Below are 16,400 nucleotides of genomic sequence, written 5' to 3'. Positions count from 1 at the left end.
TGTCGGAAGGAGTTGTCACTAAACTTCCAGTGTATAGTTTTGTGAGCGGGATCAACAATAGAGTTGCGAAAATTGCCAGGGAAGATGGGACCACAAGCGTGGTATAAATTTGCTTTGTCTCTTTGCTGCTTTTTGGCTTTTATGTACTAATGGTGTGTGTTTTGCTCGTTATCTATGCAATATGCTGTTCGTTTTTACTAATGGTAACTTATTTTCTTGTGATAAGGTTGATCATGAAGACATAGAAAATCTCCAGTTTACTTATGAAGTTGTCGTTGCAAAGTTTGATCAAGCCTTCCCTAACGTGATGGGTAGTGACAATGATTCCACCGAGGAAGAGGATGGTAGTGACGACAATGACAATAGTTCTAGCGAAGAAGCAGTCCCATCCCAATATTTTTTAGCCTCCAGGTGAACTAAATTTTTTAGACTCCTTTTTCATAGTTAATTTTTTTTTTGGATCTCTTTTATTCAAAAGATTGTGGAGTGGACCCTTGGCTTTGCCCCTCCCGCCACCCTCTTTTATCACCACACTTATTAGTAGTATTATTGTATATATTCGTGATCAACAAAGAGATCATACAGTAGATTAACAAATTAGCATAATGTCAAATTGATTATACAGAAAAATTCACTTTATTGAATGATAATTAATAAGATGCTAGTATGTAATTAAGCAATATATAGGGATTGGTTTCTAATTAAGCAATCTCCAACGGTAGTATGTAAGCAAATTTCCTAGATGTTAAAGGGAAAAAATAAATAAAAATATGGAATAAGCTTCTTTTTTTTTTTTTTGGACAAACAAATATGGAATAAGCTAAGAATTATTTCTTAGCTATGATATTTTACTGGTCACAATGAGTGGAGTGTTAGTAAAAAAAGAAACGGAAGTATGTTAGCCAATTTTTTTTTTGTTGATTTTGATTATATATGTGCAGGCAAATGTTGATGAGGCGGTAGAGAAACTCAAATCCAAAGGGATTGATGCATATGGAATCGTTTTGTCATGTTTCCAATGCTCAACATCGCCGTAATCTTGCTGGATTTCAACCACAAGGATCCCCCCCCTACACGAGTCTGTTCTTAAACTTTGTCCCTTTTTAACTATTATTTGTATTCAATGTCTTTTTATTGAATATATATCTCTCTTTGATGCAGATCGTGGAGGCACCGGGGGGACTAATATGATAAGGTTTTTACCTTTATGTGTGTGTTGTTATTACATATATTTACAAGCTGACATCATTGTTCGTGGTTATGCTGGTTGGAATTCTAGGTTCGCTTGGAACGTCTTAACCAAGTCTCCCAATGGTACGCTCTTTTCTTTTGACACTTCTCCCTTACATCTATACACCTTTTTGCCTTATCGGTTGTTTTATTTAATTTTGGCTAGTTGTTGGTCCTCTGTTTCTTGTGTTTTCCAGATGACGTTCTTCTTGCTGTCATGTCTCAGTTTATCTTGAAGGATTAATCCTTTGCTCTGTCGTTACTCCGTGTTGCCTCTTTTGACAGTCTCCCTTTGTTATATCCCAGGCAGCATCAAGAACCCAGAGCCTCTTTGATGGAAACGCTTCTTCTATGTGCTACGTCTTCAAGGGGTTTTTTGTTCATCCTCTTAATACATCTTTTGTTTTCGTTTTTTGTTATGTTCCTTACGTTTCCTTCTTTTGTTTTTGCAGGTGTTTTGGAACCCAATTATGATATGATCATGGCGTAATCTTCTCCATGCTGCTACGTCTTCAGGCATGTTCTCACAGGTTCCTTCTTCTAATTAAACTCAAGAACCATTTGATTATGTCTTGTCTCTTTGGTTTGGTGGTTTATTTCTAATTACATGTTGTTAACTTTGTATGTATGGCTTGTGAGGTAATGATTTAATTCAGAATCCAAGACTGTAAGTTACTATCTAAAGATTTAAAAATGGTTTTGGTTTGTTTGGTTGTTGATTGTAAAACAAATTATCTGATTTTTTTGAAATATAATGCTAAGAAACACTTGTTTAGAACTTTACCATTGGAGGAATAAATTTTACATAATCTTTAAAAAAATTTTAGCTCAAAAATTTATACTTTTTAGACTTATAATATTACTAACAAACTTGTTAAGAAATTTACCATTGGAGAAGGTCTAAACGTTTCCGATTTTTCTTTTTCTTTTTCCAACCAGACTTTTTATCTCAAGATCAGATTGAGAAGCTTCTTGATGGGGACGCTCAGGACCTTGGATTTATGAAATGTCGCCAAGGATGCGTTGCCACAGACGAAAGAAGGTGTCATGGAGATCCAACCAATTCTACGAAGAAAGCTTGGAGATCTATCTGGAGAGGTCAAGAAAGTTCCTCAAGAAGTCACTCCAAAAAGTACTCAAGAGTTTAGAAGTGTGCCAAAACAAAGACAACACCAATTGATCGTTTGGAGAAGCAGGAGCTGTAACAATTTCTCTATTTGTATATCGGTTTAGCTTCATGTCCGGATCAAAGGCTTGCGGAAAATGGTCATTGGTCTCAAAGGTGATGAGCCAGAACAAATTTACATGTGAAGCAGAAGCAAATGAATAGACAAGGCTTGATTCTGAGTTCCAATCTGAAAAGTCTTTGAAGATGGAGGATGTGCAGATCTTAGAGTCATACATTCTAGGTACTGAAGATGGGATTGAGTCACTCTCTAAATCATTGATTAAATACAGAGTCTCGGTTCTTAATATCTAATAGGTCACTGTGCCTACAAACTTTTTGGACAACATGTAAATGTTAATTAACACAGAAGAAACTAATACAAGATTCTTTCACATACTTCAATTTTAATTTCTTCTTTCTTTCTAAACATAAGATTCTTTTTAAAAAAATCTAGAAACAAGACATTAAACTCGAACTTTCATATGTTCTTTAACATTGAAAAGAAAACTGAATCAGTGTTAACTCTGCTAAAATCTTATTCTAATCTCCTTTTCATTTTAGCTTATCGATACTTCTTCAACCATCCCTAGACCACTCTGCTCTGTTCACTTAGAGATTGAAACTTTCTTCTCAGCTTTTATCAGGATCAAACTGTGTGTATATGTCTAGTATTTTGTTATGTTTTACTCTGTTTCATAAATATTGTTTCTCTGCTTTTGCTCTGTTTTAGCAATAAGAGGATTCTTTTTTCTATATATATTGCCAAAACATGTGTTCTTCTTTTTACATTTGTTGGATAACATAGACCTACTTTAGCCACAAACTGTGTTTTCACCAGTAATTCCCACACGAGCAGCGACCATTGGAGAAGTGATGAAAAATCTTGGAATCTCCCACAACGATCTCTCTTCTCGTCATTTTCGACGCTTTTTCCAAGAACTCATGACATTTTCTGCAGATTCTCGTGCTATTCCTCACCATAACTGTTCTGCCTGTTTCCGTAGAGATCAAACCAAAACATGTGGCGAGCCTTACCGAATGTCTTCTTGGTGAATTGCTTCTGCTCTTAACTAGAGTCTCTGGTCTCAACTTCGAGATACAGTAAACATAACTGTCTTCTTTTTCTTTTTCTTCTCCAATCATCCTTGTCACAATATCTAAGACTTCATAGATCTTGTTTGTCTCCACGTCAGATCTGTCTCCGTTTGTGAACACATGAGTTTTGCTCTTCGTCTCAACAGTACTGCGACTTGATGTTCTGGATATGCCTTTGCTCTCCATGAGAAGCTTAATCCTATTTACATCTTCCCATCTTCCAGCTTCTGCATACATGTTCAAAAGCAAGACATAACATCCCGTGTTATCGTGTTCCATCTTAAATAAATGTTCTGCAGCGAATTCAGCTACGTTTATGTCCATGTGGTTTCTGCTTGCATTTAACAAAGACCCCCAAATCCGAGGTGTTGGCACAAATGACATTTCTTCGATGAATCTCTTGGCTGCGTTGAAGTTTCCTGTACGGCCAATGAGATCCATCATGTACCCATAATGCTCTATTCCAGGATCAATCCCGTATTCTCTTTTCATCATCTCAAAATATTCCCATCCTTCATCAACCATACCAGTAACGCTACATGCTGCTAGCAGTGAAGCAAAAGTGCTCTTGTTTGGATTTACTTTAGAAGCAATCATCTCTGAGAATAAGCAAACCGAAATTCTCCCAAAACCGTGTACTGCATAAGCCATGATGATGCTATTCCATGAAACAACGTCCTTTACCAAGACGTGGTTGAAACATTTTCTTGCATCATCAAGGTCACCACACATGGCATACATGTGAATGAGTGAATTCAGGATGATGGTGTTTGACACGTATCTGGACTTAACAATATAAGCATGAATTTGTCTACCTTCACTCAAAGATAAACATTCTGCATAAGCTGGTAGAATACTAGCAATTGTTGTGGAATCAAGTACAAGTGATGAATCCCAGAGCTCTTGGAATAGCTCCAAGGCTGAATAGTTCTTCCCATTCTCCACATAAGCAGCAATAATCGAGTTCCACGAGACAAAATTCTTTTCAGCCATTCGATCAAATATAACCTCAGCTGATTTTAACTGCCCATATTCCCCATACATGTCAATCAGAGCAGTTTCCAATACTAAATGAGGAAGAAAGCCTCTCCTAATTGCATACCCATGAATCGTTCGACCCTCCAAGATCCCACAAGCAGGAAGCAGATTTATCAATGTAATAACATCTGGCTGCAACCCATTTTGCTCTGACATCTTCTGAAAACAGAGAAAAGCATCAATGACTCGTCCATTTCTAGCATAACACCCTACCATAACGTTCCAAGCTACGATGTTCCTCTGACTCATACCGTTAAATATCCTCTCTGCACAACTCACTTCACCGTATTTACTGTACATGTCAAGAACTGATGTCAATACCATAACATCACCGGTTTCAATCCTACTTCGAAGAGCATGGCAATGTATCTCCTTCCCCATTTTTGGACTATACACATAAGAACAACAAGCACCTAAAGCGCTCATAATACTGAACCTATCCGGTTTAAATCCACATATCAGCATTTCTTTAAACAGCATCAACGAGCGAACGCCATCATCAAGGGCAAGATATCCAGAAATCAGAGAATTCCAAGAAACAATGTCTCTCTCAGGCATTTCGTTGAACACTTTCTCTGCATCCCAAGCACACCCAAGCTTCATGTACATTGATATAAGAGAATTACAAACGTAAACATCTGAAACAAACCCAAGCTTGATCACCATCGCGTGAATCTTCTTCCCATCTTCCGCCGACAAAATCCCAGCAACAGACTTAATCACGAAAGGATAAGTAAAAGAATCAGCTTTGATTCCTGCAAACACCATTCTGCAATAGAATTGAACCGCTTTAGTGTAAAACCCAAAGCTAGTGTAACCTCTAATCATCACATTCCAAACGAAAGCATCAGCTTTGTTCATTCCATCGAACAGTTGGAGTGCATCATCCATGAGACCTGAATCAGCAAACCCACGTAAAGCGCGAGTGAGCGCAGGATCATTGAGCTGCTGGAATCGTTTCCGAAGAACCATCCGGGTTGGTTTCGAGAGTCTCGAGTCGAATTCGAGATTTCGATTCCCGTTTTGCTTCCCCGTTGTCTGGTGATTCTCGGAAGAAACACACTTGCACGCTTCGTAAGTGTAGATACGGTTGCATCGAGATAGAAGAGTCGCAGCCATCAAATTCCTGAAGAAATTGAAGATTCAAGCAAATTTGTCTCTCGTCGGCAACATCGTCGTCTTTTGCATCTTCGTTTTCTCGCGGGAAAATGTTCGGTGCTCGTAAAAACCAGTTAACGATGACGACATTAATCCTAGTTTTAGAGTTTTTAATAAAATTATGAATTATCAGAAAATTAACCATTTTTAATGACGTTGCAACTTTATTTAACAATGAAGAACCCAAAAAAAAAAAAAGAGTGCATTTGTTTGGTTTCTAAAGGGACTGAAACATATATTTACAAATTCATTTCCAAAGTAGTTTTTAAGAGAAGAAGTCCTCATGGCTATTACCATCGCCATCATCAGTTGCATTCTCATCGCTGCTCTCATAATTGAAGGTGCGGATAAGATTAAGACGTGCTCTTCCACGGGATGGTTCTCCTTCTCTCTCTGGACTACTCCTGCTTCTTCGGCTTTGCATCGCGAAGAGTTGTGCCAATAGTTCCCGCCGTGTAGATACACGGTACATCCATCCCCTAGGCGTGTTTGCTTGGGCTGGAACACACAAATTTCAAACATCATCATCATCATCATCATCTTGATGACTGCCACTAACACTATCAACAACATTTGTCTCACTACCACCATTGTTATCAATTTCAATAAAACATTCATCATCACTGTCCATATCATCATCATCACTATCCATGTCATCATCAGAATCATTATCATCAAGTCCACTACTATAATCTGAATCATCATCATCATCATCATCCTCATCCTCAGCATCATCAATAGATTCATCTTCCCCCTCGTTCTCATCAATAATAATATCCATTCCATAACCAAATAAATTGTCTTCATATTCAGGGGAGCTAAGAAAGGATATTAACCGATGAATGCCAAAGCGAAAGCGACTCGGTAACTGGATATTTTTCAAACATAGCAGCAGTAGCCAAATTAGTTTGGTGTTATGTTATAAATTTTAAATTTTCGAGCAAAAAAGATAAGCTCATCAGATAAAATATAACGATCCGCCACCTCTACATGCATTAAAAAAACACACTAGCACGAAGGGGAATAAACTAAACAATCATAATGTGAATCAATGCAACAATAAAGCATACCAGTTCGATGTTTTCAGGTAATATAGCTCTTTCAGCTGCCTTTGACGTCCACACCTTGATGTCACTCTCAATTCCACTACTGGCAAGAACAGGAATATGAGGATGAGGCTCAATACAGTTAACTACATCCCTATCTCCTTCCATAACACGGATTAGCTCCCCAGTTTTTTTCCTCCAAGTAAATATCCGCCCACAGTCTGACCCACTAACCACATATTCAGACCGAGGTCCAAAAAAAGTCACACCCTTAACCGTCTCAGAGTTCTTGTGCCCCTTATAAACCATAGGAACTGACTGTTCGTTCTCGTCTTTTGGGGAAGAAGCTGATTCTGATTTTGATACACTACTCTTGGAGGAGGCTGGGATAGGGTTAGACCCTAATCCCATATCGGGTGCGAAAAGATATATGAACTCATCATTGTATGAAACAAGAAGCTCGCTTTGCTCTGAGAAAGCCAAACCTGTTATTCCAACATCTTCGTTGCCAACAAGATGTGGAGGGCAAAAGTGATCAGCAGGATGGGTTGAACCGTTTAAACCGCCACGCTGAATTCTACGGATATCATAAAGACGAGCGTACTCGTTCATTCCCCCAACAACAAAGAGGTTAGAATTTCTCGGGTCAATCGCAATTGTGTTTAGCTGGATGGCTTCCATGTTCCTCCTCTTAGGATCAACTGACTGGCAAGTGAGAAGTTCTGTAGGGGCTTCAGTCCTCAGATCAAACTGAAATGGGAAAAGAATCCAATTAGTTTAAATCGAATTATAAGGATTCTAAAGTAGAAATCCAAAAAAGAGTGATGCAGCTACTACAACTCACACGTTGTACTAATCCATCTTCACCGCATGTGTAGAATACATGAGGGTTTCCTGGCTCAATACATAGCTTATGAGCTCTTCCTTGATGCAAACCTAAGAAAGACGTCTTCACTTTCCCACCCTCAAGAATGTTAGCACGCCGAACCTATGAACTTAGAAAGAAGTTAGAAACAAGAAGCTAAACCAATTTGATACAATAACATAAAAAAAAAAAACATTTAGTCAGAAAATTACCATTCCATCAGCAGCACAGGTGACAATGGTTCGATCATCAGAGAAAGGCATAAACTTTGCTTGAAATACGTTATTAGCGTGTCCTGAATGGAAGGAAAGCTTAACGTTCCCAAGTTGCCAATCCCAAAGAATGACACGCCAATCATCAGAACCCGAAATCAGAACATCTCCTTCAGCATTGAAGCTAACGGTGTTCACACAACCTTTGTGCTTCTCTAGCTTCTTGTATATCTCAAGACGCAAAACCAAATTCTACATATACAGACACAAGTGAGAATATAACGATTCAACATGTAACGATTCATTCAATTGGACAACAGTACTAAAATTCCACAAATTTGAAAACTTTCGAACTGAAGAGAATTCAGAAGTGTAGGGACTATTAGATAAACGATAAACAAACCTCAGAGGCGGAGAAGCGATTGGAGAAATTACGGGAAGAGATACCACCGACCTCTCGTCGCCAGAAATCAACAACAGGGTGATGTACTCCGTTAATTTTTGATCGGACCCTCTTCGCACTCTCACTCATCTTCCTTGAAAAAAAGAATCAACGGAGATATGTCAAGAGATAAGATTCCAAATTGTCTCGCCGTGAAATTTCCTACTTCGAGGAGAGAGAGAGAGAGAGAGAGAGAGAGAGAGAGAAGGAGATGAAGCGGTAGTGTAAAGTGTAAAGCCCGTCGCCGGAAGAGAGAGGTGATTCTAGGATCCGATCAGAACTTGACGCGTGTAATCACCCCCCTCATTCTTATGTCCTAATGGACTTTTTTGGGCTTGTTCATTGTTTTCGAGTTTTCTAATTATTGTATCAAATTAATGAATTATATATGTGAAAAATACAAATAAAACGACATCGACTTTTTTAGGCTTATTCACGCGTAGTTGTTTGTTTTCTGATGAACCACTAATTAAACCAATTAATCACAAATTTATTGACGTTTTTTATTTATTCAAAGGCAATGTTGGTTTAGCTTTTTCCTTGGCTAGGGTTCAACCTTTGGTATCATCCTTTTAAGAGTGATAAGCGATGATAATGTTAGAATTGCGGAAATAGTGAAAGAGAATGAACACAAATAATAGAATACTTAGATTATTTCTTCCAAATGTGTGTTACATGACATATATAGGCGTAACTCTAGCATATAGCCGTTACAGAGACATTTAAGAGAGAAAGGGACATGAAGAGTTGTTGCTCTACAGAACGCCTTTGTTGAGAGTGACTTCTGCTCATTGTTTGACTTGTTCATCTCGTTAACCAAGATAACATGTGACCTCCCTGAGATTCTCTGCATATCCGAACCCTTCTAGATCCTTCTTATTCTCCAATATGTCTTGATATCACAAAGGCCTCTGTTCTTATATGCTTTACATGGACCGTAGCCCATTAGTAGTGACTTGTACGGACATTCGTATGGACAGTCGTACGGACACTCGACCTTATTGCATTGGTATCATATCCTCCTTGATCAATAGATAAGACTCTGAACATCATCAATGTCCCTAGCCACATGAGTCATATATCGAGCAAAAGCCAGCTTCAGTAAGAACAAAGTTCCATGCACTCTTTCAAAGTCCTTTTCTTTTTTTTGCCTGTGCTTTCAGTGAACCATCATCACCATGTCAAGCTGCAATTTCACGTGTTTACTTCTCATCTCTTTCTTCCATTATCATCCTATTTTTCTTTTCTCCGACCACGCACTCCACTATCAACACTTTGCCAACGTTTGGTCTTTGGTGGGACAGCTTCTTTTCATTTCTTCAATTATATCTTTTATGCAATCTTTGTCTCCCCAATCGTGTAACACCAACCACTGCGCCCATTCAATTTAATCACATTTTACGTATTAGACCACGTACGTGTAACGTATTTCTCCACATATTTTTATAAAGTCTTCAATTTTTTCAAGGAAAACAAAACATCTTGATAATGACGATCTGCGCAATATCCCCCACTTTTTTTTAGTAGTGGATCAGGATTCAGGACTATATGGGGACATTAGTATTGGTTGCTTTATTTATGTGATATCTCATAGTGGTTTTTAACTATTTATCAATTGATTCTAGAGATCCCATGATTCTATACTTTATGTTATTGTGTCATATCAAAAATTATTCATGTTTTTCTTTTTGGATAAATTTGGATCCAAACCCTTACTGAATAAATTTGTTTTGTTCTAGTCTATCGTTTTGATCCTACATCCCGTCTTGTTGTATATGACATGAAACTTTATGTTAACAAAAATTATTTTGAGTAAAAGTTAACTTAATTAGATTATACTTGAAACCAGTTGCAAACCAGTTGCAACACCTCTTAATAGTTGATACCAATATTGTTGCCATCAAGGCATTCTCAAGCTTTGTCAACAAACGTACACATATCAGCGTCGCTGTCAAATGTCTCGGAAACTTAGGGGGATGTCTCACGCGCGCTCAAAAGAATCCTAATTCAGAATGAGTTCTACTATACACATATGTACATAATTACATGATTAACGTTAATGGAATTTAATGGATCGTTGATATATATATATTTTTTTAAGTGAATCAACAATAGGGTGATGAAACCCGTTTAAAGTATGATCGAACGGAGAGTAAAAGTGATTTGGTTTAAGGCAAGCTTATATGGTTGAGACTTGAGAGACTGAATCTAGTTGAAACCAAACCAAAACTTTATAACGCTTGCAATTGCAACGATTTGGGTTGGAGTCGGACCGCTTCTTTGTGTCCCCTATCTTGTAACGCCCACCGACATCGTAACCACGTAAATATTTGGGTCTTTGTTTTTGGACCACTTTTTTATATGATTGTAGCCTTAGATTATTTTGATTGATAGGTATTTTTATTTTTTATGATTATACTTTTCCACTTAATCAATATAATGTAAGATTTTATAAGAGATCATATATTATATCATATATATACAGCCTATGGCTGTAGCAATAAATAAAAGCAAATTATAGGTGCAAATTCGTACACTCGACGAGATAATTAATTTAAAAAAACGTGTGGAATGGAAGATACAAATAACAAAACAACACGGCTGGTACTGAAACAAGCCATAATTATTCTTACACAAGTCGATTATTCACACGTCGTTATCATTTCTCACGTTAAACCAAAGCTAAGCCAATAATCACAAATTTATTGAGTTTTTTTCCAAAGGAAAGATGTGAGATGCAATCTTTCATATCATCAACATTAAGACCGATACGCGATGATGAGACACTGGACATCATCAATGTCCCTAACCTCATATCGAGCAAAGCCAGCTTCTGTAAGAACAAAGTCCCACTCTTTCAAAGTCCTTTCTTTGCCTGTGCTTGTGTGAGCCATCATCACCATATCAAGCATCAATCTCACGTGCTCTAACTTCTCATCTCTTTCGTTCACTATCATTGTCTTTTTATTCTCTCCGATCACAGCTTCCACTATCAACACTTTCCCGACAATTGGTGGGACAGCTTCTTTGCAATTCTTCAATATCTTGATGCAATCTTTGTCTCCCCAATCGTGTAACACCCACTGCCATCATTTATCACATTTTACGTATTATATATATATGATTGAAGCTTACGAGTATTTTTGTGTTTTCCTTCTTTTTTTTTCTCCAACCACACGTATTTTTTTAAAAAAAAACACTCATTAATTGGTGGCCAGTCAGAAAGGTAAATGTCTACTAATTAGTGTTATCCTGTATACTTTAGGAAAATCTGTTAACTTAAAATGATTTTGACAAAAAGGCAAAACAAATCCTTAAAGGAAGATTCTGTTCCATTCGCCCTGATTATAAAAAGATGTGTCTTCTTATGTATTGGTTTATTAGGGTTAATACTATCTGGGAAAATTGGTAGTGGTTGCTTTATTTATTGGATACTTGATAGTGGTTGTTTTTGTTTTTTTTGTTTTTTTTGTGCAAACTTGATAGTGGTTGTTAACTTGCTATTTATTGATTCGCTACTTTAATTTGGTGTCAGATCATATGTCATGTCTAAATTATTTACGATATAATGGAAGATGGTGGAAAATAAATACTATAATTTCAATTTTCAGCATGCCAACTTTTTCAACTTTTTGTGTCTGTATAAAATTGAAAAAAAAAATTATACAAAATAATAAATCAAATCATAATCTATAGCTTAGTACGAGGCTTAGTTATTGCGAAGCTAAAAGAATAATGATACTTCTAACATTCAACATTTTAACTATACAAAAATATTAAATATAACATTTAATCATTTTATTTGTGCCTTTTATGTGAAATTTGATATTGATGAATAGTACTAAGTGAAAGTAATCATGAAAAAAAAAAAAAATTAGATTTTCGTGAATGTTGATAGTTAATTAAAAAAAAAATAAGAGTGTGAAAATAAAATTGACCTTGATGAAGACAGCGTCGCATGCGGGAACAGAATCAAACATATCACCCTCAACATTAGTAACACCATCCAAATTTTGAGCAACTCCAATAACATGAGGAAGATCAAAGTTAAATCCTTTGATCCAAGGAAACTCCTTTACAAGTATACCCAACGTTTCTCCGGTACCACCTCCTACGTCAACCACTGTATCCACGTCGTCTAACAAGCCGTGACAAGCTCCGGCTACACGTGGCACCACTCGCCTTGTATCACAAGCCATGGCCTCATTGATCAGATCGCTAAGGCCCGGGTTACCCTGCGCGAACGACCACACGTCCTTACCGTGCACTGCATCAAACGGTGGTGGAGTTGAACCGTTGACCGGAGAAGGCACGACTGAGCTCAGTCTCAACCATGGGGCGAGCATCTCGGGTCTTGTTTCGAAGAGAACAAAAGGAGCCAGCGACTTGCCGTCACGCTTTGTGATCATCATACGGCGAGAGAGTGGCGTGTTAGTGTAGCCAGTGGCTAAACCATCTTTTGTGGCAACTTCTTTGAAGAGTCCTTGGTGCACAAGAAACCTCATTATACGGCGGAGATGTGAGGGAGAGGCGGAGACGGCGGAGGAGAGTTCAGCTAGTGTCACGGGATGTGACGAAGGATGGTTTTCAATGGCTTCTGGTATGTTAAGATCAATGGCACACTTTGCAGCTGCGATGTCTGCAAACCCAAAGACATACCTCCATATGTCTAGGGAAGCTTTCGCTTCTTCATCTACTAATTGTTTTTTAGTATCTTCCATTTTGTTTCTATCAAGATTTTGTTTAGTAGAGATATAAAGACAGGTGATATGGAGTTGAGAAATTAGGGTTCTCTTTTAAAGCAATCAGAAGTGAGGGCACAATGGTAATTTTGGTTATATATAAGATAAGTACCATAGTAATTTCAGAGCCCAACATGATTTCATGAATTCAGTGTTTCAATGAATTTAATGTTCAACGATATCAATATGACATTTAAGAATTGGATTCAATAATTTATTTTATGACGAAAGAAGTTCAGACCACCTGTCGATCCCTTTTGTTTTTTTTTTCTGCTACTATATATTGACAATATTGTGATAATTGAAAGATGTAAAAACCAATGTGGTTAGATTAAATAAATATTAGTCGAGACAAAAAGGAATCGACAAGCTTCGGTGTTTTGGCCTACCAACTTCGATACACCATTACCGGTCCTCCTGTATACATTAAATGAAACTTAATGATAACAATAATGAGTATGAGTTAAATTCTACCTAATTTAGACTTAAAATCTTGCAATCCCTCTTGTATTCCTAGCAAACCATTTTCAAGCTCTGTCAACCAAAAAACACATATCAGGGTAGCTGTCAAATGTCTCGGACATGTGTCCTGTGCGCTAGACGACATAGACGCAATTTCTCAAGTCTTATGCCACTTTGTGGCTGTGTTAAAATTTGAGAGTTTTTTTTTTTTTTTTTGTAAACCAAAATTGAGAGATTCTTTCAATTCTCCATTGCATATATGGGCTCTTGTTATTTATTCTTTTTCTTTTGAGTGGCAAAATATAGGTACCGCTTCTTGTAAGCCTATACATTTTATTTCCTAAATGGTATTTATACTTTATCAAGATAAGAAAAAAAGAAGTAATGTAGAATGAAAACTATAATATATACATGGATGATATTTATAGTGGAAATTTCGATAAATTGTGTAATCAGTTATATTACCCTTGCTTACATTATATATCTTTTTTTTTTGTCAAACTTACATTGTATATCTATGATTTTAGAAATGTTATATATCTCTGTATCTAAATATTAAAATTGAGTACGATATCAAAACAAACTTTGGTGTAGTTAGTATATCATGTTTATATTTATCAATGGTTAAAGAATGTGCGATTAGATATTGACGCTGTGCGTGTCTTGATTCCCTTCAATATATTGTGGAATCTAGTACCAAAATAATGTTTAATGTAATTTTGCTAAGTCAGAAAATTACGAAAAACAAATTTTTGTCAACTGTGTCTGACACTATAGATGTGCATGTACGCTGATTAAGTCACTGATTAGGAAAGGATTATCACTAATTAAAGTTATTAATAATTTGCGATGATTGACGCTTTGTAAGAAAGCATTTCCTTCAATAGATTAATGGAAAGTTTTAATCATGTAAGGAAATGGCGCTAATCTCGTGTGTTCTGTGAACGTCAAAGATATTCTTTCTAATAAAAATAAACTCCGTGGTGGAGTGTCGCTAATCTCATGTACTGTTGCTTTTGTACCCTTTATAATTTCATGCATTTTATATGGTGCTGACGAGAAAAAAAAACATTAAGATACAAGATTGTAAAACATAAATGGCAACTAGGAAGACAATGAAATATTAAAAGAAAATTTGCAGAGGTTTATTGGTTTGTGATTTATAATTATTAACTAGGTATCACCCCGCAATAGTGCGGGATAAATCGATTTAAGTAAAATATTATGAATAAAATTATTATTTGAGATTTAAGATTTGTTTGTGTAAAACAAAATATATAAGTAAATTTTTTTCCGTTTATTCAAATTTGCGTTTATTTTCTGTAAAATACGTTTCACCCGTGAAATATTTGAACTTGGAAAAGAATTTTAAGGTGGTCTAGAAAGTTTTGATGTCTTTTTGTGTTTCTAAAAATTAAATTCACATATTTTATGTTACACATTATCATCAATATCACTATACTATTAAATAGATAAAGCAATATTTTAAAGCTAATAGATTTAATTTAGACTAATTTAAATTGAAAAATGCAATGAGAAAAATGATAAAAGTGATATATAAATGAATATTTTTTTTTCTTGTTTGTGAAATGTAATTTACTTTTAATAAGTAAATAAGTTATAAAAATGATAATTAAATACATTTTTTGATTTAATAGTTGATTAAATCTTTCATTTTTTAAAATCAATAAAAAAACATTAGGTCATAATATTTCAATGACATATTTATGTAAATAACAATGAGAAGCAAGAGCATTTATTAAAAAGGTACATGAGTTATGTGAGGACACTTTAGTCTTTTTGTAAGAGTGCTTCTCTATTAATAACGGGGGTGGATTCAAAATATATGTTATTGGATAGCTGATTTTTTAATTCCTAGTCAAAACTATATGTCGTCATTGGTTTGATGTTTTCTTATTAATTAAAATCAATACTCTTTGCTTTCTCTTTGGATTTAATTCTTATACGAGGATGTAAATTTTCATTCTGAATGTATTAATATATAGTAGTTATAATTTACATGTTTAATTTTAAATCCATTTCCATATCAATGAAAATGTACGTACATTTGGATGATAAGGTAGAAGAAAATTGTATATTGGATGGCCTCTTTGATATTTGTGATTACAAAAACATGTTGAATATAGATCATCAAGTGCTTGAGCACAAATATGAAATATCCTACACATCGTATCACTTGACTGATCTAAATTGAGTTGCAAGTCCTACAATAAACATGTTAAAAACAAGGTTGGATTTTTCGATCGGTTCGAATATCTTTGCGAAAAGTTAGGCACACAAAATTTGAAATATTTGGTGTGACGTTTCTATTGTCTGAGGAATAAGATTTCCAAACCACCGGTACAATATTTTGTCTGAGCCTTTTTGTGCAGGGGCCATGATCATGATCTATTATTATGTCTCTTCCCTTCATTGAACTTGATATTTTTTCTCTTCGATTTGTTGTCAACTTCTTTCTCACATATATATAATAAATAATTTTTTTTGTAAAGGTTTTGTTGTTGTCACTTGTCAACATTACTCTTCAAATTGTTTTTATACCATTTACATAACACATGAGAGATACTCGTATTGTCACTTTTGTTATTAAACACAAAATCTGATTTAAAACGAAATTATAAATGAATATTAATATCCAAAATATAATTTCTGTAAGTTATTTACCACAAATTAAAATATCCAACATTTTCATGTTTACTGCAATAGATGATATTGTCTAAAACGAATCTTTTCGAATGAGGTGTAGTAATTTTTAGTCGACCCAAAGCTCGTAGACAATATTTACGAGAATAATAAAAACTAAGGTAAACTGTTTCATTTAGGCCTTCACTATTTTATTTTAACGCGAAAATTTTGTTTGCATGGCAAATATCATTATCTTATTTCTTTCATTGAACAAAATTACAACAACAATCAGGGCT

General features: G+C 35.7%; 2 protein-coding genes and 2 pseudogenes across 4 annotated transcripts; 1 reads left to right on the top strand and 3 right to left on the bottom strand.

Moving 5' to 3' along the window:
- The first annotated feature begins 2,262 nt into the window (after window positions 1–2,262).
- LOC109126799 (uncharacterized) lies at window positions 2,263–2,710 on the top strand (annotated as a pseudogene).
- A 412-nt stretch (window positions 2,711–3,122) lies between these two features.
- Window positions 3,123–5,650, bottom strand: LOC104716619 (pentatricopeptide repeat-containing protein At4g35130, chloroplastic pseudogene; annotated as a pseudogene). Its single transcript, XR_015568902.1, has one exon. The product of XR_015568902.1 is annotated as a pentatricopeptide repeat-containing protein At4g35130, chloroplastic pseudogene (transcript).
- On the bottom strand, window positions 3,123–8,613 carry LOC104716618 (uncharacterized). 2 transcript variants are annotated; one of them, XM_087469979.1, is made up of 6 exons: window positions 8,216–8,613; window positions 7,813–8,064; window positions 7,580–7,723; window positions 6,760–7,485; window positions 6,278–6,557; window positions 5,834–6,187 (listed from the first exon to the last, which is right to left on the bottom strand). In XM_087469979.1, the coding sequence occupies exons 1-6, from the start codon at window positions 8,342–8,344 to the stop codon at window positions 5,955–5,957; spliced, it is 1,764 nt and encodes a 587-aa protein (XP_087326105.1). In that variant the 5' UTR covers window positions 8,345–8,613; the 3' UTR covers window positions 5,834–5,954. The 2 variants fall into 2 exon arrangements, with proteins under 2 accessions (XP_010432320.1, XP_087326105.1); XM_010434018.3 differs by lacking the exon at window positions 6,278–6,557 and having other exon boundaries at window positions 3,123–6,187.
- Window positions 8,614–10,772: 2,159 nt separating this feature from the next.
- On the bottom strand, window positions 10,773–13,246 carry LOC104716617 (acetylserotonin O-methyltransferase-like). Its single transcript, XM_010434017.2, has 2 exons — window positions 12,193–13,246; window positions 10,773–11,337 (listed from the first exon to the last, which is right to left on the bottom strand). Exons 1-2 carry the CDS (start codon window positions 12,973–12,975, stop codon window positions 11,014–11,016), a joined length of 1,107 nt encoding a protein of 368 aa, XP_010432319.1. The 5' UTR covers window positions 12,976–13,246; the 3' UTR covers window positions 10,773–11,013.
- Window positions 13,247–16,400: the final 3,154 nt, after the last annotated feature.

The sequence above is a fragment of the Camelina sativa genome, chromosome 10 (assembly GCF_030686135.1).
Source record: "Camelina sativa cultivar CO46 ecotype springtype chromosome 10, ASM3068613v1".
NCBI classification, from domain to species: domain Eukaryota; kingdom Viridiplantae; phylum Streptophyta; class Magnoliopsida; order Brassicales; family Brassicaceae; genus Camelina; species Camelina sativa.
Note: the sequence above shows the minus strand (reverse complement) of the source record. Positions and strands in the feature narration are given on the sequence as shown.